Source organism: Moschus berezovskii, chromosome 24 (genome assembly GCF_049115385.1).
Source record: "Moschus berezovskii isolate FMDL1 chromosome 24, NW_MosBer_1.0, whole genome shotgun sequence".
NCBI lineage: Eukaryota > Metazoa > Chordata > Mammalia > Artiodactyla > Moschidae > Moschus > Moschus berezovskii.
Window position 1 is genome coordinate 24,663,861 of NC_142483.1, and position 22,639 is coordinate 24,686,499.

General features: G+C 38.1%; 1 protein-coding gene across 14 annotated transcripts in view; it reads right to left on the reverse strand.

The window, feature by feature from the left end:
- Positions 1–22,639, reverse strand: part of MAGI1 (membrane associated guanylate kinase, WW and PDZ domain containing 1) — a 663,463-nt gene that overhangs the window by 84,597 nt on the left and 556,227 nt on the right. For 6 of the 14 annotated variants that reach the window (XM_055414277.2, XM_055414266.2, XM_055414268.2 and 3 more), the window contains exons 6-10: positions 16,740–16,822; positions 12,707–12,745; positions 7,109–7,166; positions 5,184–5,284; positions 2,869–2,961 (exon numbers count right to left, since the gene is read on the reverse strand). In XM_055414277.2, the coding sequence (XP_055270252.2) occupies positions 2,869–2,961; positions 5,184–5,284; positions 7,109–7,166; positions 12,707–12,745; positions 16,740–16,822 (374 nt within the window). The remainder of the gene's footprint in view (positions 1–2,868; positions 2,962–5,183; positions 5,285–7,108; positions 7,167–12,706; positions 12,746–16,739; positions 16,823–22,639) is intronic. The other 8 variants (XM_055414267.2, XM_055414272.2, XM_055414276.2 and 5 more) reach the window with 2 other exon arrangements.

Genomic DNA, 22,639 nt, shown 5'->3' on the forward strand with positions numbered 1-22,639 from the left:
GTCACCAGTTGTAAGATCTGGTGATGTGGAAGGATCACCTGGGTAGCTTTTTTTAAATGTACTCATTTCTGGGGCCTGCCCTGGATTCACTGAATCTGGACCTTCTGGGTCTCGGCCCAAAAACATCTACTCATGAAGAACCTGGAGCTGTTTGCTTCTCTGCCAAGTTGGCACTATTATTGAAACTAGTGTTTGAATACCATAGAACTGTGTTGCCCCAGAATACTTCCCACTGTGACACAGGAAATGCTCAGTATCTGCACTATGCAATACAGCAGCTGCTAGTCACATGAGGCTCTCCTGAGCCCTTGAAATGTGGCTAGTAGAAACAAGAAACTTTTTTATTTTTTAAAATTGTAATTAACTTGAATTTAAAAGGTAACATGTACCCAGTAACATCCAAACTGAATGACATACATTAAGACGATGAGGTATCCCACAAAATAAAAAAAAAAAAGGTTTAAGTCAGAACTTAACCTGTTCCTAATGACACCCAGGGTTCAAATCTGTGCTCTACTACTTCCTGGCTGTGTGTGAATTACTAAACCTCTCTCTGCCTGAGTGTCGGATGTATAAGTGGAGATAATCAGAGTACCAACCCCAACTATTTACGTGATAGTTGTAAGAAGGAATGGTGACAGATAACATAGCTGAAGTGCTCAAGGAGGTGCCTGATGCCTAAAAAGAGCTCAATCAATGTCGGTTATTATTTTGTTGATGGTGGTGGTGAAATGGGTAGGGTGAAGGGGTAGCTGCAAAATCTCTGAGCATAAAGCTGGAAGCTGCAGAGATTTCCCAAGAGCAAATCTCTTTAAAGTTAACATTTTCTGAGTTGAGAAGGATACTCTCTTGATCAGAGGAAAGTTCAGCTGAGCAATGAACTCAGCAAAATTAATACCAAACAATCTAACCCTATTAGCTACACAGCTTCTTCCTCAGAGTACTGTCAGGAATATACACCAGGATACCTAAAAGGCACACAGGGAACTCAGAGTTGTAACCTATGGTGATAAAGCCAACTTAATGTTTCTCACAACTGTAGCCTGGAGTCAAAGAGTATGGATTTTAACTGGCTTCTATGGTATTGGTTATACTTTGAAGATTACGATTATGCTTGAAAGACAACAGTCAATACAGAGACTATAAAGTAGAAAGTTTTAAGAATAGACTATTTCCCACAGGGAGTTCAGTGAGCCTCTCCCAAACCCCAACCACTAGGGGACCCAAGAAGACTAAAGAACAAAAGGGGAGGAAAAAAAAAGGAGAAGAATCTGAAATAAAGTTCCTAATACAGATCAATACTGTCTGGACTCTCAACTCAGTTGGTGCACAAAGCATTTGACACTCAGAATCCGAAACTTTAAAGCTCTAATTTATTTAATCTCTAAGACAATCCTTTAAGGAAGCCAGGCTGTTTATCACGGATGTACATACATCCTAGTTCAGGATATCCTACAGTGGAAAAACAGAACAAAACAAAACACAACAAAACACAGTTTCATACCTCCATGGGATTTATAGTCTGAAGAGAAAACTTGCTAAATAACTGAACTCAAATGAACACTAATTACCAACTGTTAAATTCTATAAACAAGAAGTTTGACACGGGAAGAGTGACTAGGACAGAATCCAACAAAAACCTTAGATGAGCAGAAGCTGGCAAAGCAGAGAGTGGGAGGAAAAGACAGCTGCAAACAGAGAACAGCATATGCAAAGACCCTGATGTGGTCCATAGCTTCGATGATTCAAGGAATTAACAAGAGGTTCAAGGAACTGAAAAGTTAGTGTAGTTAACTTACCATGAGAGAAAGAAATAGGACAACATGAAGCTGAAGAAGGAATTTTATACTTTAAAAATAGAGAGGAGCCCACAATCCTGTTGATATGAATTTATATATTATTATCTTCTATGTTTTGTCCATATTAAAAACATTATCACCATTAAATGGTATCAAACTAATTTATACAAGTTGATATTAATACCAATCTCATGATAATATCAGCTAAAAGGGAAATAATTTTTCTTATAAAAATAAAAATGGAGGAATGAAAATTAGGGAAAAGGGGTATCTTACCTATGTTTTAATATCTAACACATTTATATCTTTAAAAATGTAGAGAAAAGAAAAGACAAATTTTACAGCTTTTTATTGGTTCAGTAACATACTCCCCAACACTATTAAATATGATGCTTATTCTATTTTATTTAAAAGAAAAAAGCTAAAGAAAAAAATCGCCAAATCTTTTCTATCCTTTAAAAGTAATGAGGCCTGAAAGTAGCAAAATTCCGAGTTTCCAATTTTCTGTAATGAATCTCAGTAGGGATGCATACTATTTGTGAATGTAAATAAGCGAGAACCAATGAAACATTGTAAAACATGCATAAATGCCCAAACCGCAACAAGAACAGAGATTAGAGTGTATACCACAGTAATATCAAACCATTTTACATTTACAAGAAAATCTTAGTCAAAAGCAAATACATTGACTAGAATCTTAAAACACGCAGTGCTGAATTTTCAGGGTATCTTATTTAACACAGTATTAAATCTGTGTGTTCTCTAAATTTAGGGTTCACAACTCAACATGATTTTGCATCCCCACCCCGCAACTCCCAGCAGCATTTGGCAATATCTGGAGACACTTTTGTCTGTCATACTGGGCGAGGGTTTCTCCTGGCACTGAGTAGGTAGAGGCTGGAACACTGCTCATTCCCTACCACATACACAGGTCAGCCCCACAACAAAGAACTATCTTGGAACAATCCTTTGGAAAGATCTGGGAATTATCAGATTTCATTTTTTAAAGTTTCTTTAAAAAAATTAAACTTTTGAGCCAAACTAGGATGCAATTATAAAAACACTTTACCCTGAAGTGGAGCTTCTCTGGCTGGCTCCGGATTACTCGGCGGGTGGTTTGGAATAGCAGGAGGCACAAGCGATGAATGATCTTCTGTCCATTCTACAACGAAAACAAGAAACAGTTTACTGTTTTCCTTCCAATCACTGGTCACCTTACTTAGGATTCACCACCTTCTTCATTATAAAACTACCCAAACCAATAAAACCAGAAGCAGAGAGCTTCACTTGAAAAGAAATTGGTATCTGATGATATTCTATGTAGGGCTTCCCAGGTGGCGCTAGTGGTAAAGAACCCTCCTGCTAATGCAGGAGACATAAGACATGAGGGTTCGATCCCTGGATCAGGATGATCCCCTAGAGGAGGGCATTGGCAACCTGCTCCAGTATTCTTGTGTGGAGAACCCCACGGACAGAGGAGCCTGGCAGGCTACAGCCCATACGGTTGCACAGAATAGGACACTACTTAGCACACCTACTCTATGTTAAGGTCCCTCCCTGTGTGTGTGTGTTTATGTCTCTTTCTCCTAAGACATCTGAGGACAGAAATAAAACCAATAAAAATACAAAAAATAAAATCTCCAGTTCCCTCTGGCTGCAGAGCTCAAAGTGAGATCAAGTAAAAAAATATCAGAAAAGCAGGCCCAATAAGGCAGAAACTTCTATAATTCATCTGAGACTTGGTTGGGTGGCTGAAGTCTGCTTGGCTAGGGCAGTAAAGGTAGGTTTCAGGAGTTTGGTAAGGTGCTGTCCCCTATCATCTCTAAAACCCGAAGGGGACCCATTACTAAAACCCCTGAGTCCTAACTAGTCTAACTGTATGAACTAAGCATAGTCTCGTTCACTTTGAAGACCAAGAAATAACTCACTGTGAATGAATCTTAAGATTCATCCCAAACTCACCTTTCCAGCTAAAATAACACAGTCAACTGTGTACATATAGTCAATTTTACACTCATTTTTCAATTGTACATTCTAATTTCCCAAATTCATAAAAAACATTTTCTTTAATTTTTAAATAGAAAAGAGATTAAGGTGGAAAGGAGAACTTTTCAATAGCTGAGTGTGCGCGCACACACACACACACAGAAACATACAAAAACACTCTCTAAAATACAGTCTATGGCTGTGGTTGGCAAACTATGGCTTACAGGCCAAACTGGGCCCCGTGACTGTTTTTATAAAGCTTGCAAGTCAAGAATGGTTTTCACACATTTCTAAATGATTAAGAAGAATACTTTGTTGACACATAAATTACATGACACTCAAATTTCAGGGTTCGGTGTTTTGGCCACATACATTTGTTTACAATCTATTGCATATTTCATACCATAAGGGCAGAGATGAGTAGCTGTAACAGATGCTGTATGAATAGCAAAGCCTAAAGCGTTTATTATCTGGTCATTTACAAAAAACTTTGCCAACTTCCATGTTATGGTCTGTATTTATTAAGTTCAACATGATAACAAGACAAGTACTGAATTTTATATTCATATATTATATTGAAGGAGCAGTAAACCTAATATTTTTAAAGACTGCAATGAAAAATGAAGAAAAATCTAAGCATCTGCTAATAAACAGAGGTCTAAATAAAGTAAAGAGATTCATAAAAGGAATATTATGCAGTCATTAAAAATCCCAAGGTAAATCTATATTAAGCAGCCTTGAAAATGTGCAAGAAATATATTTAACTGAGAAAAATAGGCCAGAAAACTAACATGTATGTAAATACAGAATGTGTTCATATACATAAATTATGACCTGGTGTTTGTTAAAATCTGCATATTTGTACATCCCCAGAAAAATTCTGCACATTGCTTATTGCTGAGAATAGAATGGGAACCAGCAGGGGAGATGTAAATGTTCTCCACTTCTGAGCTGTTCATGTTTTTGTGAAGAGCAAAAAGTAACTTTTAATTTTTTAAGAGCACTGAAAATTACCAGCTTTTTCTGATGCCTACAATTAAAAGTTAGTTCCATACCCTGAACATCTTAAAGTGGGATTTAGATACCAGGTGCTGTGCAAAAGTTCCTGGGGACAAGGGAATTCTGTCACTATCAGAAATGCTTCTCCAATCTAACACCAGCCCCTTTCTAAGTCAGAGTGGAGATTGGGTGCTTTTAAACTGGCCCCCCACTTTAGCTGTCTGGGTTCAGGGTATGGACTCTAGCAGAGTTTTGCATCACTCCCCACGCTTCCAGGACACTGAGCTCCTAGCACCACACAGGACATGATCCTCGCGGCCACTTCTGACCACACGGGGGTGTCAGTGCCCAGGCTTTTTTGCCTGGAGCTCCTGGCCCACAGATAGAGGGAAAGCCAACCTTCTGGCTGCTGTTGCTGTTGTTGTTGCTGCTGCTCCAGCTGCTTCTTCCGTTTGGCTTCTAGAACTGGGTTCTCATATTGTGTCTTCCTGTTGATGTGGCTGGAGCAGAAGGCATATTGCACTCAGTTAGGAAACATTTTGTCCCACAAGCAAAACGCCAATCAGGCCAAGTTCCCTTGATTGGACCTGAGCAAATCAGGTGGTTGAGCATTTTGTGTCAAAAATCACAGTTAGGAATATACAACAAAAATAAAAATGAATGGTTTCCACATACCGACTGCTTATCTGTACCAAGTATTGTACAACCAGGTTTACATGTGATTTATTTTTAAAATCTTCAGTAAATGCCAAGATGAAGGTCCTATTTTTATTGTTATTTTGTGGATAAGTAAAATAAGTTTCTGAGCAGTTAAGTACCAGCTGACCTAACAAAACAGAGCTAGTCAACACTAAGGAGGCTTCAAGCTCAGCCTGGTCAGTTTTCAAGTCCCAGGACTGTAACCACCGACTCTCCCAAATGTCCAAAGAATCATGTGACAAAGAACGTTTCTTAAATTCAACAAGAAATCAGTTACAGAATTATTTTAAAATGGAGCTGAAAGTGGAGATGTGGTGTCTGTAACATGTAGTGCCAGAAACTGTGTGTAACTTTCTACAATACAGTTCACGAAACTATAAGTACCCTGCCCCCCAAAGATCAAGTTAAAAGAAGGACTCCACCAACATCTGTCAACTATTTTGATCAATAGGCATGGAGTCAGGATTCAAAATATAAGCTCTAGGCAAAAAGATTCCAAATGCAGCTAACCTAAGCAAATGTGATGTGTTCAAAGTGACAAAGACCCAGATACTTCAGTTCACTTCAGATGGCTCCAAACGAATAAGGCCAAGGAAACATAAAAATACACACACACACGTACAAACATATATATGAATTCAAAGCATCTTTTTTTTGCCATTCTTATTCAGTGTATGTATATGGAGGCTTCCCTGTTGGCTCAGCAGTAAGGAATTCGTCTGCCGATGCAGGAGACCTGGGCTTGATCCCTGGGTCAGAAAGATCCCCTGGAGAAGGACATGGAAACCCACACCCCTATTCTTGCCTGGGAAATCCCATGGACAGAGAAGCCTGGCAGGTTACAATTCATGTGGACACAAAAGAGTCAGACACAACTGAGCAACTAAACAACAATATGATATATGTATATGTATATACACACACATTACATCAACACATACATATACAAGCCTACACATATTCTTATCTTTTCACTTCATCAAAATCATATTTCCTAAGAAGTTTAGAAATATTCCGACTCTGTGATTATTTAGAACTCAAAATACTGTTTTCAAGGCAGGCTTTATTTTTTAACAGCTTTCCTGGAGGCTCAGCTGTTAAAGAATCCACCTGCAATGCAGGAGACCTGGGTTCGATCCCTGGGTTGGGAAGATCCCCTGGAGAAGGAAACGGCTACCTTTTGGTACTAGAGAATTTATTAAGTTTAAATGAATAAATAAGTAATCACTGAGAATCTCAGACCTGAGCAGGGCAAAACAATAGGCAAAAGTGATCCTCTTCCTGAAGATAAACAACTCATACTCATATGGTCTATTGAGTAGTTGCTTTTTGCATTCATTCAAATAATATCTATTATTAAGTACCTGCCATAGACCAGGACTATGTTTGGCTCTGGCAATACCATAGTAAACAGAAGACATGTTGCCCTCGGGGATTTTATTATATATCATCATCAGATTTGCTGAATATTTTCTTATTCATTAAACAATTTTTTCATTATAAAATTAATATAATGTTACTATTACTACTTGTTTTTACCTTATCACAATGACAAATTCTATTCAGCATAAATGTACATAATTACAGAAGAATGCAAACTAAAATGAGTCTTAATAGGCACTTACTCTACATAGTAGATACCATAGACAGGGTCTTCAATCTTTTCCCAACCAGCAGGCAGTTCTGAAAAGTAAAAGAACATTCAGAGCAAGAAGAACATATTCCTGAAGAGCCTAGAGATTTTCAACAACCGATTTAGGCCAAAAAGAAAAAAAAAAGAGTCATAAAAATACTGTCTGAAGTCCAATTAAATCCAAATAAAAATACTGTCTAAAGTCTAATTAAAAATTGAGCATTATTTTATCAGTGTTTTTCAGTAAAGAGCAATTACTGTTTATCAGTAAAGAACAATTCTTTACTAATATTTTATATAAGCAAATGAAACTTAATATAATGCAGTCTTAGGTGCCTTCATTCTAAATCAACTATTAAATTAGATTTTAAGGAAAATATATTTAAATTTTGCCTTGAATGCCTGGTTCCCATCCTAAATATCTGCAGTGTTCTCATTCTATTGCTAGACTGCCTTACCACACAAGCAAAAATGGATGAAAATAAACGTTCCTTTTCATTTTCAATGTAAGTCCCATTTTTGCTCTCCCTAGAATATATTAAAATTTGCATCTAATTTTCTCCTTGTCCCTAATCAAAATGCTACCAAGTAAATAAAAATGCCCACCTGGAGTTGAGTTCTTGAGTTGTACACACCTATCACTCAACTGGCTACATCTGGACAGGCTCAAATCTTCACCAGGCTGTGCCTATGAAAGCAGAAACATTGGTCCTGCTCTCCAAAAACTCTCCACATAACTGGGAAGACTTCATTCCTTTAAATGTGGTGGTAAAATGGCATTGGGGATACACATGCCTTTCCGAAAACTCATCTGTGCTCTAATGAACTTCATCTCATAAAGTTTCATATCTGTCATAACAAGGGCTTATTTCCAAAAGTCCACTGCACCAGATAACTCTGTGAAAGAGCAACTACGTTGTACTTTGTGTCACTGAACAATTCTTCAGGCAGAGCTGCAATTCTCGGCTTAATTTCAAAGCCACTCTGCTCTGTGTGTAGTTAAGGCAAGGTTGTATAAAACACTGTACTCCAAAGCGAACCTTTATTCCTAGAAGGACACGTTAAGACTGACTTGAACTGAACATTACACTTGATTGAAAAAACAAGACTTTTTAAAAAAAATCAATGATTTTGTGGTCACCATTTGAAAATAGTGACCATTTCATCAGGGCTTAGGTTTTCCATAAGACACAAACAGTCTACACTAAAATGGAGTCATGTGCATGCATGTACACACACGCACAGACACTAAGATACACAGACACACACACACACACACAGCCTAATTACTCAAAGTTTACATTTTGCTCAGATTTGGCTGCACATCAAGAGACATTAATTTTATGGTTTTTATGCTCCACATGTTATTTGTTTGCAAACAGAGACATGTTTTCCCCTCCCCCTTTCTTCATGGGGATAGGGAACACTTAGCAGGTTTTAAAGAAGTCTTTGAATACTGGGAGACATAGCTACTAAAATTCAAGGGAGGTCCAATGTGCAGATGTTGACACAACTTGGCTTTTTTATACGCAATGTCTTGTGAACTGATGCAAATCAAATGCCTGGGAAATGGTTTCCCCTTACAATGCTGGAAATTACCATTTAAATGAAAAAGAACCACGAAAAATATTTCCAAAGAGCTGGGAAATCTGAAGATTAGAAAAATGCAAATTGGTGCCCAGGCATATGTTTGTGCTGGCACAGGGCAGAAGAGTGAGTGGGTATTAGGGGACTGCACCTTGTTTAATGAATCAAACTTCTTTTCAAATTCAGCAAACTTAATATATGACCTAGGGACTTCCCTGGCAGTCCAGTGGTTAAGACTTTGTCTCCCAGTGCAGAGGGTCTGAGTTCTATCCCTGGTGGCTGGGAAGCTAAGATCCCACAAGCCTCTGAGCCAAAAAACCAAAACATAAAAAAGAGAAGCAATATTGTAACAAACTCGATAAAGACTCTATTTAAAAAAATGGTCCACATTTGAAAAAAAAAAAAAAAAAACTTAAAAAGATATATATGGCCTGATCATCTTTGGCTAACATAGAGAAAAAATTAAGAATTCTATTCATTCCATAACTTGTCAAACATTTGTTGAGTGCCTACTCAAACATTTGTTGAGTGCCTGAGGGTGTGCTAGACACCAAGGACACAAAGATAATTACAAGGGCACCGTTTGGGCAGACAATTTAAATATGGCACAATGAGTGCTCTGACGGAGGTCCAAAAGGGCTTCAAGAAAAGAAGCCACCTTTGACTTAGCCATGTCACCTACTCGACAACTTATATACTAGGGTTGAGACACAAGGTTGGTCAACTGGTATTTCTGGACATTTGCTCTTCTGGGACAGATTAACAAACTCCAGAAATGGTCCAGTTTTTCAAGATAAAGCTCATTTAACATTGAAAAGATAGATCTCTCACTTCCAATGCGGTGATTAACTTAATAATAGGAATTCATTTCTGAAAGCTTAAAACAGGAATTGGTCATCGATTTAAAAACAGAGGATGCTTGTCTTGCAGTGTGCCATTTGGTTCTAAAAACTTGAAAACAGCAGAAAATACTGAAGCCTAGAAAATGATGACATTACAATTTTTTCTTACTCTCGAAATACTTAAGAGAGCCACGCCCTCATGTCTAACAACTGTCAGACCTCAGACCAGTCTGGATAAGCTGTCATGGAGACTGAAGATGGTGAAGACCCTTTTGGGGTTGTCCAGATCTAAGGTATGAACCTTAGTCATACTGTTTTTTATCTGCCTCGTGTTCAGCTACTTACTAACATCTGGAAACCACACCTTTCCCCTAGATTTACCTCGAAGGTCAAATGTAGATTAAATAAGGTTTGAAAACCTTTTACACAGCACCTGGCACCTAAGCTTAGCTAATGGCAATTGCCAGAAAGCCCAAAAGGAGTAGGATAGATCCACATGGCCTGTTAGCTTGCTGTTCCTACCACTAAAAAATTCACGCTGTACTAATCATCACCATGGAAGTGAATATGGAGCAGACAAATGTTCCCAGAATTTTGTCAACACACAGATTAAAAGTCATGTTCACAAACAGAGATAAATTTCTAAACTGTGATTCAGTGTTGGCTGGAAGGGGACCTCATTTCTCTGTCTCTGCCTCCTAATTGGCTGCAGCACATGAATACTCTGTAATCCAAAAAGAAGCTTCTTCAAGTGCTTTTTGATTCTGGGGATTTTACTGCAGAAGATGTGATAAATTCTACAAATCCAAAGTGCATAATGGAGCTACTGATTCAGCATAAACAACAGAGCTCAGAAATGACAAGTCTGAAGCAAATGATCTGGATCCAACACCCAAGCCCACCACCTCTACTTCTCAGAGGCAGATTATCGAGAGGGTGTCCTTGTCACATCTAGAATCATATTTTTCAATGAAAACCTTGACAGTTGCTATTGTCTGAAATTAGGATCCTCTTATTAAGAAAATGGGCAGTGAGCTTGTCAAAAGAACCCGAAATGAATGCAAGGAAAAAGTGTGTGTGTGTGTGTATGTACACCACTCATTATACAGAGGACACATACAGACAAAAACCAGGGAGTCCTATCTCTACCCACAAGGACACATTTGGGCCAACTCTGTAGTATACATGTTGCTCTCCGGTCCCATATTAAACACAAAAAAGTATCACAAGGAAGAACCAAAATGTCCAACAGGGAAGAACTGGTTAATAAATCAGAAAATTGGCAAAAACAATATGTGATCACAGGAACAAATATATATTAAGATACAATATCATTAAGTCTTAAGCCCCATGGGAGCTCATTTTTTACAGGTTAGGAACAGGAAGCTAAGAGGTGAATGACTTCCTCAAGGTCACACAGTCAGTAAGTTGGAGAGCCCAGAAATGAAGCCAGGCAATGTGCCTTGACCCCAGAGACAGCTTCCGCTTTACCAAACCATCTCCCAGAACGGTGGCTCTGATCATGAAAAGGGATACTATGCAGCCAGTAAAACTTACTCTGCAGAGTCTTTAACAGCACAGGAATGTTTCCACAATGTTACAGGTACACCAAAAAAGAGGACAACTGATTTTTCCCTAAAAATTTCAACATTCAAGCTTCCACAGAAGCAAATAGGCTGTACCCCTGTGTACAGTGGAACTATCTCACCAGCCAGCTACACATGGTGTTGGGCACTCACACACATTAGTCAGGTGGCCAGGGGCTACACTCCATGGAGTTGCAAACAGTCAGACACGACTGAGCGCACACACACACAGAGTAGTTTAAATTGGTTCCACAAAGGATTGAGGCACTCATTTTTCATCTGGAAAACATAGTTCTGTCTTTTTTAACAATCATTCATATCACTAGATTAATATATTTTTTAATTTACAAAATGAGTTTCAAATTGTTCTATTACACAGGCTGAATCTCAAATCATTCCTTCCACAATGACAACTTACTGTATGTCTTTAAAAATATCTTTCAACAGTTATTGACCACTGTTGATATATCCACCAATAACAACAGGATATGTTCCAAACATTAACAAAAATAGAGCAAGATTCTATTATATCCTGAGCCAGCCATAATAAATCATTTTATTTAGATAATAAAAACAAGTCAAATTGAACAAAAACCAATAATCTGTATTAAATATTTATATTATCAGTTTTTAAGGCAAACAAAAATGCTAGTCTGATTGAATAATCTCAGGACAGTTCTATTCATATTGATGTTAAATAATCTTGTTTTAAAAATATATTATTGTCAATTTTCAATCAGCCAAGGCTTTCAAGTGCAATTTAGCCAAAACTTGTACTTTCCCATCTATCATTTCATAGATGCATCAGATGGAAAGCAAACTAATTTTAATACTGTTCAAAGATGAACATTAAACATTTAACTTACCAGGGAACATAATTCAATATGTTCCAACAGCAAAGATAAAAGAGTTTGGCATTATCAGCTAATGTAAATTATTCCCAAACTGCAAGAACTCAGAGTAATCAAGACTTGATTTCTTCTGACATACACATTTGAAGGAAAATAACACAGAAACCCAGCATCTGGTTTTCAAGCCATTCACTAGAGTTACAAACTCAATAAGTAGCCTATATGACTAACCATAGTCCTAATATTCTAGGATTTGGCAACCATTCAGTTTATCAGTGGAATTGTTGTACTGCTGTTACTCTCCCTAAGATCTTTCAATTAGTCTGGTAGATTTTTGTTTGTTTTGCTTTTCTATATTCCCCACAGAGAAAACCACTCATACCAAATAAAGAATTGAGGCTGAGATAGACTATAGGAGAGTTCAGGGGACATGGCAAGCATCTATCCCTTCGTTTTTTCTTAATCCTTCATTTATGAGAGTACTGATCTGCTAACTCTCATTCTAGTCCCAATTCCCTCAGACTTTTTCTTTGTAGACACAATTTATTACAACTCTGTATGATGTCTGCAGTCAGGCACACGGGTTGTATACGACTGACCTTTTGTGGCTAAGCCGGAATGAAAATCGTAATTGAAGAAGTGCAAACTAAAGAAACAGAGGGATTAAGCAAGTCACTGGAAACCAAAGCACCCAGAGGAAGTCATGCAGGCTGGGAGAGTTTACCTAGTTCACTGTCCAGCTCCTCCGTATGGATCCCTTCTTCTCCAAAGGAATAGCAGGAATGAGACAGAAAAGAGAGAAAGAAAAATTCAGACACCAGCACCAAGGAAAGAAACTCCCTTCAAGAAAAACAGCAAACACATCATTTTATTTTGTCCTTACCTGCATTGTGGCTTATTTCATTGGCTTGGCTACTCAACTCAAGACCTCAGTGTAAATCACAAAACAGGAAGGGCTGATATTGGCAACATAATTACATGGCTCGTTTCCTTGCGTGTCAAAATAAGGTTTGATTGGTTGTAAAAGATGACAAACACCTTTGAGGTTTTGGGTGTTCTTACGTGGGAAGTCACTTATTACAGACCTTATTTCGAGCAAACAAAGCTGCTATACCTTTCAATATTAGGCCTTTTAATCCTTCTATGATCTTCTAATCTGCGAGGCACTTATACTCACAATTAAAAAATTACTTAACCTATAAGTAATACTGCTGCCTGAAAAATGGAAGGTGAGGTCAAACTGAGAACAAAGATTCTAAGATAAGCTATACTTTATCTTTCAAAAGGAGTTAGAAAAATGAACAATGTCAGGATGATGTACATCGGGAGGTGAGGCTTGAAGGCTGCCCTGAAAGGACAATTGGGAAGCAGAGTTTACTTTGTATAAGATTTCTAAGTCAAGCAGCTCAGAAATATTAGAATGAAAATGTTCTCTGTAATTTTAGTAAGCAAAACAAGTCAAGATCCTTTTCACTCCTGACCACCTCTTGCTGTCAGTAAGACATTTTGCTATGACTGCAAAGAGAATATAGGACACCATACAACAAATCACCTCATACACAGTTATGGTTGTCCCCTCCACCATAAGCTAAACAAACACAGGGATCAAGTCTGCTTTCACTACTGCAGTGCTCAGTGCCCACTGAAGCATTGGATATATAGCAGGTACCAAATATTTCTCAAATGGATGAAAAAATAAACGAATCGATTACTGACTTTAGTCACCAACTGCCAACAATAAGGTAATAAGGTTGATACTGGCACTGTTCCCTAAGAAGGGAATCTTATTTACATAAAATCTTTCATGAAAATGCCCATTAGGATATTATCTAAAATATCTTTTAGGGCACTCATTCATTCCCTTAAAAATTCTTTAATGAGATTTACTATGTGCAAGTCCCTGAGCCATCAACTGAACGTTATGTAAAACTTAATGAAAAGACTTAGAGTGAAAAATGGCTAGAATTTAAGCTCGGCGAGAGTGGGGCTTCTTGTTCATTGTTTTCAGTGATACAACTGACATTCCCAGAATGCACCTGACACACAAAAAGCATTCAACAGTAATTTGTGGAATATAAGAGCATTCTAAGAAGGGAGAACAGCACATCTAACTATCACAGAACAGGAAGTCAATGAGGACTGAGGGTGATGGACAGAATGTGCGATGGAACTAGAGTCAGACAAGCTTAGAGGCTGAACCACAGAGAACTTGGAAAGACAAGCTTTGAACCTGGCGTTCACTGAACAGACCAGAGAGCTACAATATTAAACAGGGCTTGACGCGGTGGTGATAACGCAAACACATTGTAACAGACTGCTCTGAATATAGTGCGAGCAGGGCAATGGGCAAGAGTGTGGGTGGAAGATCAGCGTGACCTTAGCTGGGATGGTGTACGTGGTGAGGAAAACGGAGAATGAATTCCAGAAACATCTGGGAGGCAAGGTGAACTCAGCTGGTAGCACATGGATTAGAAATGGGTGTTGAGAAAAATAAAAGGTCAAGAGCGACTCTTCAGTATGCAAGAATTTACCATTTACTTAGGGAATACTTTTAGAAGACGAGGTTTGATGGGAATCATTAGTTGGGTTTTAATCAAAATGAATCTAAACTCTCTTTAGGACAAAAAGCATTATTAAATATTACAATACTGGCCCAGAGCTTACAAGCAAGGAAGAAATCTAATGGAACTACTAAAACACAGAAATCATAACAAGGGTTATACACTGAATATCAAAATCCCACATTAGTTTCTGCTTTTTTGAGATAGGAAAAAGAAAACAGAACATTTTTTTACAATAATGTTATATTGTTACAATTAACATGCATAAGACCTACAGAGAGCAGAAAGAAACACAGAACAGTATTGTAAAAGAACAATGAGACTCTTCTTTGTGACGTGATATAAACAACACAAGACAGTTTTGTGATAACTGGCAGGAGAAAAGGCAGATATGGAATGGATACTTGCCACTGTGGTAGAATCTGCTTGTATATACTTAAACCATTTGTGGTTTCACAGGCACACGGATATACATATAGTTTTTACCAGAAAAAGAACACATGAATTCTAATGGTGAAGCGACAATCACTGATATGAATACATACTTGTTCCAAAGGGAATAACGTTCACACCAGTGACATTAACTCTAAGAATTAAAAATTATTAGAATGGCTAAAAAAAAAAAATTCAGTAATTGTATCAACACTTTCACTCCATTTTTCTCAGTAAAAGCTATTTGAGTCTTCTATTATCTATCAAATTATATTAACACGCATTTTCATACATTCCCAGTATAATTATAATGGATAGTGAAACTGAAGATCTGATGGTAATAAGAGGGCCTAAAACAGCTTCAAAATCTCAGTCATCAAATGAAGATTACATTCTTTTCCAAGAAGTTTTATGGTTAGATGTATTTTACGGTCTTATCTTTGAAAACTGGTCACTTCTGTATCACATGTTAAATAGAATATGTGAATAATCATGATAGTCCATTATCCTTAAGCATGCAAAATAATGCATTTACCCATGCTTGTTCCTTTTCTTCTTTACAACTAAGCAATCAAAATGAGTCTCTCCGTTATGCCTCCTCAGTCAGAAGGATTTGTATTTCCACTTGAAGTTACTCAGATAAACATGAACACACAATTCTATGTTCATTTCATGGAATCTTACAATCCACATACATCCTATAGTTTAAAGCTTTCACAGGATCATACTTTACTGGTTTATATTTTCAAACAAACATCAAGGTTATACAGACAATAATTCTGTCCCATAGAATAAATTAATAAAGTTTCACTAACTTACAGTAAAATGTATATTCAATAATTATACTACTAATTCAAATGCCAGGAATGAATAATGAGTAGTAAAGCAAGCCTTTTCCCTTTTAATTTTTCCATGTCAAAAAGCAATTTTGGTAAAACTTAGGACAAATCAAAAGGGAACACACTTGTTCAACCTTAATTTCTTCTTCACTTTTGCAAAAGTAACTAGAAATTCCAAAGCCTTGAATTAGACTTTATTGACAGCTGAACCTTTTTTCTTTAAACTAACAGGAAAAGTGGGGCTAAGGGTAACACCTCAGCCTCTTTTGTGGAAGAATGTACTTCCTCATATTTAAGTTACACTCTAAGTCACACAGAGATTCCCAAACATAATAAGATCTGCTTTCTTTATGCTAAACCTGGAGAAATACTCAAATTATGAAGCATGAACACTTCAAGTTTCTAATATTTTTTTTTCTAACACTGTCACAATATATGATTGCAGCTCAGTAGGTAAGTGACCAAAGCATTTTTGGTTTCTAAATTCGTAGAGACTTCCTAGAGTTTTCTCCAAGTTCCTGAAGGGCTTAGGTTGCATCTACATTTGAATCCTTCCTGACTATGCTGCAGTTCTGTTTCTAAGAGAGCTGAGTGTGTCTTTATGTTTAAACAAACTGTTCTTCTAAAACAATTTTACAGATTTCTCTCCTGCTTTTGGAAACCATAATGCACTTACTAGAAACTGGATTACCTTTCAAAAACTTTGTTAGAAACCTGGCTGACCCTGCTACAACTCTTTAAACTTCGAATGTGGGACTTCCCTGGCAGTTAAGATTCTGCACTTCCACTGCAAGTGGCACAGGTTCAATCTGGTTTGTAAACTAAGATCCCGCATGCCAAACAGTACAGCAAAAGAATAAAACATAAAATAAAATTTGCATGTGTGAACAAGCCCACTTAAACCCAGACTTTCTTAGCCCCTTACCATCATCTTCACACTCTTCCAGAGGCTTCTGCTGCTTGTTCAGGCACCGAGGGTCTAACCAAGATGTTGTTTTTGTGTTGTGGCTGAAATTCAGAAACAAGAAATACGATTGAAAGGGTAGGGGGGATGTAAAAACTCAATGACAAAAGATTTAAACAGTCCTGAATATTTACTCTTCACTAAAGCAAAGATACTATCTAACAGTCAACTGAGGGCAAAAGAGAGCCTTGGAATAAGGAGAAGCTTGGAGAGGCTGGACATGAAACCCTACTTCCTTCAGGAGGGTGGAGCCCAACCAGAGATGAAGTGTTTCAAGAGACACTGTTGCCCTTCGATCATGAGAGAAATGATAGGCAAATGACTGGGCTGATTGACCTGAAGCAGATCTGGGACAAAATTCTGCTTGAGCAACCAGTCCTTGAAAACTAAATAATAGAATCAAAGAGCTACAAGTCCAACAGTTCAAGCTGCAAACCAAAAATGAAACACAGAAAATAAAATTTTTTTCCGCAAGTGTAGGTAGTAAAGTCTTAAGTTTACGTTGTACTAAAAAATATGTTGGAAAAAACTGTCACAAAAAAATCTTATTAATTGATGGGAAAAACTTAAGGCTTAAGTGAAAAACAGAATATGCAAAAGCCTACAAACATTGTCTAAAATGTGAATAAGATAAAACAAATGAAAGGTAATACAATTACAAGTATCACAACCAACAATACTTACTTGTCTATGGAGAACGATCCTAATCTAATCTATCCTAATTTTGCCAGTCATGCATGCTTTTGCAGGCATGTTAAGAATTTGGGGGTTTTATCCTTAGAACAAGGAGAACTTTCTGAAGATTTTAAGCACCAGTGTAGTTGGGGGGTGGAAGCTGGGGAGTGGAGACAAAACTGGAAGGTATATTTGGGAAGGGTTCAGTTCAGTTCAGTTCAGTTGCTCAGTCGTGACCGACTCTTTGCGAACCCATGAATCACAGCACGCCAGGCCTCCCTGTCCACCACCAACTCCCGGAGTTCACTCAAACTCATGTCCACAGAGTCGGTGATGCCATACATCCATCTCCTCCTCTGTCGTCCCCTTCTCCTCCCGCCCCCAATCCTTCCCAGCATCAGTCTTTTCCAGTGAGTCCACTCTTCACATGAGGTGGCCAAAGTATTGGCGTTTCAGCTTTACCATCAGTCCTTCCAGTGAACACCCAGGATCGATCTCCTTTTCTCCTTGCAGTCCAAGGGACTCTCAAGAGTCTTCTCCAGCACCACAGTTCAAAAGCATCAATTCTTCGACGATCAGCTTTCTTCACAGTCCAACTCTCACATCCATACATGACCACGGGAAAACCATAGCCTTGACCAGGCGGACCTTTGTTGGCAAAGTATGTGGAGAATATACAAGACTAGTGTTCAGAACAGTATGGACCTGGAGATGAAGGAAGAGAAATAACTGGCCCAGAGAAACAGGGTATAATCCAGGGCCTGGCTGAGATACCTGAAGGAAAGACTGTGCAGAGACACAGCTCTTGTGAGATGGGGTCCAATCAGCAAAGAAAGCTGAGAGGGAAGAGACAGGGAGCTGGGGGACCATCAGGAAGTTATTATCTTCATCATGAAGCAGGACCTACAGAATAACCAAAAGCCCAATTAAAACTATCTTAACCTGCTTTGTCATTTACATATAAATTACAATTTATTTAATCCTTACCAAGAACCCTATGAGAGGAGTATCATTAGTATTAAAATGATTACTCCCTATTTTCCACATGAGAAAGCTGAGGACAGAGATGTGAAGAAACCTGAAAAGGACATCCTGCTGACACACAGAATCAAATCCAAGGAGTCCCACACTAGAAACCATGGTCTGTGCTATTCTTACACAATAAGAGAGCAAAAATGGAGAATGATGGGAGGGAATATTAAGTGTGATATTTTAAAACAACACTTGTATCTCAAGAAAACTGTAGATTCACATGCAGTTGTAAGAATGAACAAAGAGAGATCCTACATTCACCTTTCCAAGATACCACCAAAGGTAACATCTTGCAGAACTATAGTACAAAGTCACAACTGGGATCCTGACAGCCAAACAGTCAATCTATGGAACGCTTCCTCATCCCAGGATCCCTCATGTCGCCCTTTGATAGCCACACTGGGTTCCCTTCCAACCCTTACCTACAAAGAAACCCACTGTTAATCCCTGGCAACCGCTAATCTGTCCTCCATTTCCATACTTTTGTCCTATCAAAAATGCTATACAAATGAAATCATATGGTATGTAATCTTTGGGGATTTGCACATTTCATTCAGCATAACTCTCAAGATTGTTGCAAACATCAGTAACTGTTTTTATTGTCAGTAGCATTTCATGGCATGAATGTACTACAGTTTAACCACTGAAGAACACCTGGGTGGCTTCTAGCTTCGGGTTATTTGGAAGAAAACCTATTATAAACAGGCTTCCCTGGTGGCTCAGCTGATAAAGAATCTGCCTGCAATGTGGGAGACCTGGGTTTGACCCCTGGTTGGGAAGATCCCCTGGAGAAGGGAACGATATCCATTGGATCATAGAAAAAGCAAGAGAATTCCAGAAAAACATCTACTTATGCTTCACTGACTATGCTAAAGCCTTTGTGTGGATCACAACAAACTGCGGAAAATTCTTAAAGAGATGGGAATACCAGACCACCTAACCTGCCTCCTGAGAAACCTGTATGCAGGTCAAGAAGCAACAGTTAGAATTGGACATGGAACAATGGACTGTTTCCAAATCGGGAAAGGAGTAAGTCAAGGCTGTATACTCTCACCCTGCTTATTTAACTTATATGCAGAGAACATTGTGCAAAATCCTGGGCTGGATGAAGCACAAGCTGGAATCAAGACTGCTGGGAGAAATATCAATAACCTTAGATATGCAAATGAAGCCACCATTATGGCAGAAAGCAATGAGGAACTAAAGAGCCTCTTGATGAAGGTGAAACAGGAGAGTGAAAAAGCTCGCTTAAAACTCAACATGCAAAAAACAAAGATCATGGCATCCGGTCCCATCACTTCATGGCAAATAGATGCAGAAACAATGGAAACAGTGATAGACTTTATTTTCTTGGGCTCCAAAATCACAGAGGGTGACTGCAGCCATGAAATTAAAAGACACTTTCTCCTTGAAAGAAAAGTTATGACCAACCTAGACAGCATATTAAAAAGCAGAGACATTACTTTACCGACAAAGGTTCGTCTAGTCAAAGCTATCATTTTTCCAGTAATCATGTATGGAAGTGTGAGTTGGACCATAAAGAAAGCTGAGCACCAAAGAATTGATGCTTCTGAACTGTGGTGTTGGAGAAGACTCTTAAGAGCCCCTTGAACTCCAAGGAGATCAAACCAGTCAATTCTAAAGGAAATCAGTCCTGAGTATTCATTAGAAGGACTGATACTGAAGCTCCAATACTTTGGCCACCTGATGTGAAGAACTGACTCACTGGAAAAGACCCTGTTGCTGGGAAAGACTGAAGGCAGGAGGAAAAGGGACGACAGAGGATAAGATGGTTGGATGGCATCACCGACTCGATGGACACGAGTTTGAGCAAGCTCCAGGAGTTGGTGATGGACAGGGAAGCCTGCTGTGTTACATGCAGATCATGGGGTTGCAAAGAGTCAGACACAACTGAGTGACTGAACTGACTACTATAAACATTTATACACAAGCTTTTACGTGAACGTAAGTGTTCACTTGGGCTTCCTAGATGGCTCAGTGGTAAAGAATCTGCCTGTCAATGTAGGAGACACGGGTGTGATCTCAAGGTTGGAAAGATCCCCTGGAGAAGGAAATGCCAACCCACTCCAGTATCTGTGCCTGGAAAATCCCACAGACAGAGGAGCCTGGCAGGCTACAGTTCATGGGGTTGCAAAAGAGTCAGACACAACTTAGTGACTAAACAACCACAACAAAGTATTCTCTTCTCTGGACAAATGTTCAGTGGCTGGGTTCTATGGTAATTGAAATGTTTAGTTTAAAAAAATGTCAAACTGCTTTTTGGAATACCACAGAATTTTACATACCCCCCAGCAATATGTTAGTGATAGAGCTTCTCTGCATCTTTACCATCATTTAATTAGTTAATTTTCTAATTGGATTTTTTTTCTTCTTATTGTTGAGTTTTGAGAGTAGATCAGATGGTAAAATCGTCTGCCTGCAATGTGGGAGACCTGAGTTCGATCCCTGGGTCGGGAAGATCTCCTGGAGAAGGAAATGGCAACCCACTTGAGTACTCTTGCCTGGAAAATCCCATAGACGGAGAAGCCTATCGGACACAACTGAGCGACTTAACTTTTACATATTCTAGATACCAGTCCATTTTGAGATACAAGCTTTATAAACACTTTTCCCCTGTGTATAGTTTCTCCTTTCATTTACTTACCAGACTTTGCAAAGTGAAATTTTTTCATTTTGATAAAGCTGAGTTGACCAATTATTCCTTTTAGGATTATGCTTTTGATGTCAAGTCTGAGAACCATTTGCCTATTACTAGGTCTCAAAGAGTTTCTATTTTTTTCCCCCTAAAAACTCTATTACTTTATACTTTATAATGATTTGAGTTTTTTGTTTTTTTTTTTAAATAAGGCAAGAGGTTTAGTTTCAGGTTAATTTATTTGCCTTTGGCTATAGACCTGCTTAAAGTACCATCTTACTGAAAGGTTACCTTCCATGCATTGAACTGCTTTTGCATTCTCTACTGAAAATCAGTTGGACACATTTGTGGGTCTGTTTGTGGGTTCCTTTGATCTATGGGTCTATTTCTTCATCAGTAGCATTCAACCTTTATGACTATAGCTTTATAATAAGCCTGATATCGGGTAGACTGATTACTGTGACTTTATTCTCCTTTTCAAAACTGTTTTAACTAGTCTAGCTCCTTTGCCTTTCGATAATAAATTTTAGAATAAACTTGTCGATACTAACAAAAAGCCTCACTGAGATTTTTGACAGAATTTATATTAAACCTGTACACACATCTGGGGAGAACTGACATCTTTACTATACCAATTCTGAGTCTTTCAATCCATGAATAGAGTAGGTCTCTCAATTTACTTAAACTTTCATGTATTTCTTTCATCAGCATTTTGTAGTTTACAGAATACAAATCCTGTACATATTTCATTAGATTTATACCTAAGCGATTTTTTTAAAAAAGTAAATGTAAATTATATTTTAGTTTGAATTTTGTCATCTGCTTATTCATTGTTAGTATATAGATATACAATGATATTTGTATGATTAGCTTTTATCTTGCTGAACTCATTTATTCTAGAACTTCTTGTATATTTCTGGTGGTTTTCCAGTTAGACAATCAGTCTATATGTCTTTTATTTCCTTTCATGAGGGTTTTGTTTTTTGGTGTCCATTTGTTGGTGTTTCTGGATTACTGGCTTCTACAGCTCTAAATCTGGGATATATGAGGTAAAAATAAAATTCAGGGAATTTATGACCAGTCATTTCTGTGATCCCAAGTTCCCTAGGCAATCTGCATTATTTTTATTTCCTTTTCAAGTCTTCTTATGTTCATTTTCTATACAATATTCAGGGTTTGCAAGTTTATGCTTAATTTTTAATGTTCCAGTATTTCTTAGATTTCCCATAAACTGTAAAGCTAACATAGACTTACATGTATAAGTAAAACAAGGTAGATCTGAGTCTATAGAAATTTAACTTGCTATTCAACGTAAGACAGTCTAAGATGAAGTTTTTCAGAATGCAGGATACTGGAAAACTCATCAGAGGATATACTGTTGTTTAGTTGCTCAGTTGTGTCTGACTCTTTAGTGACCCCATGGATTGTAGCCTGCCAGGCTCCTCTGTCCATGGAATTTCCCAGGCAAGAATACTGGAGTGGCTTGCTATTTCCTTCT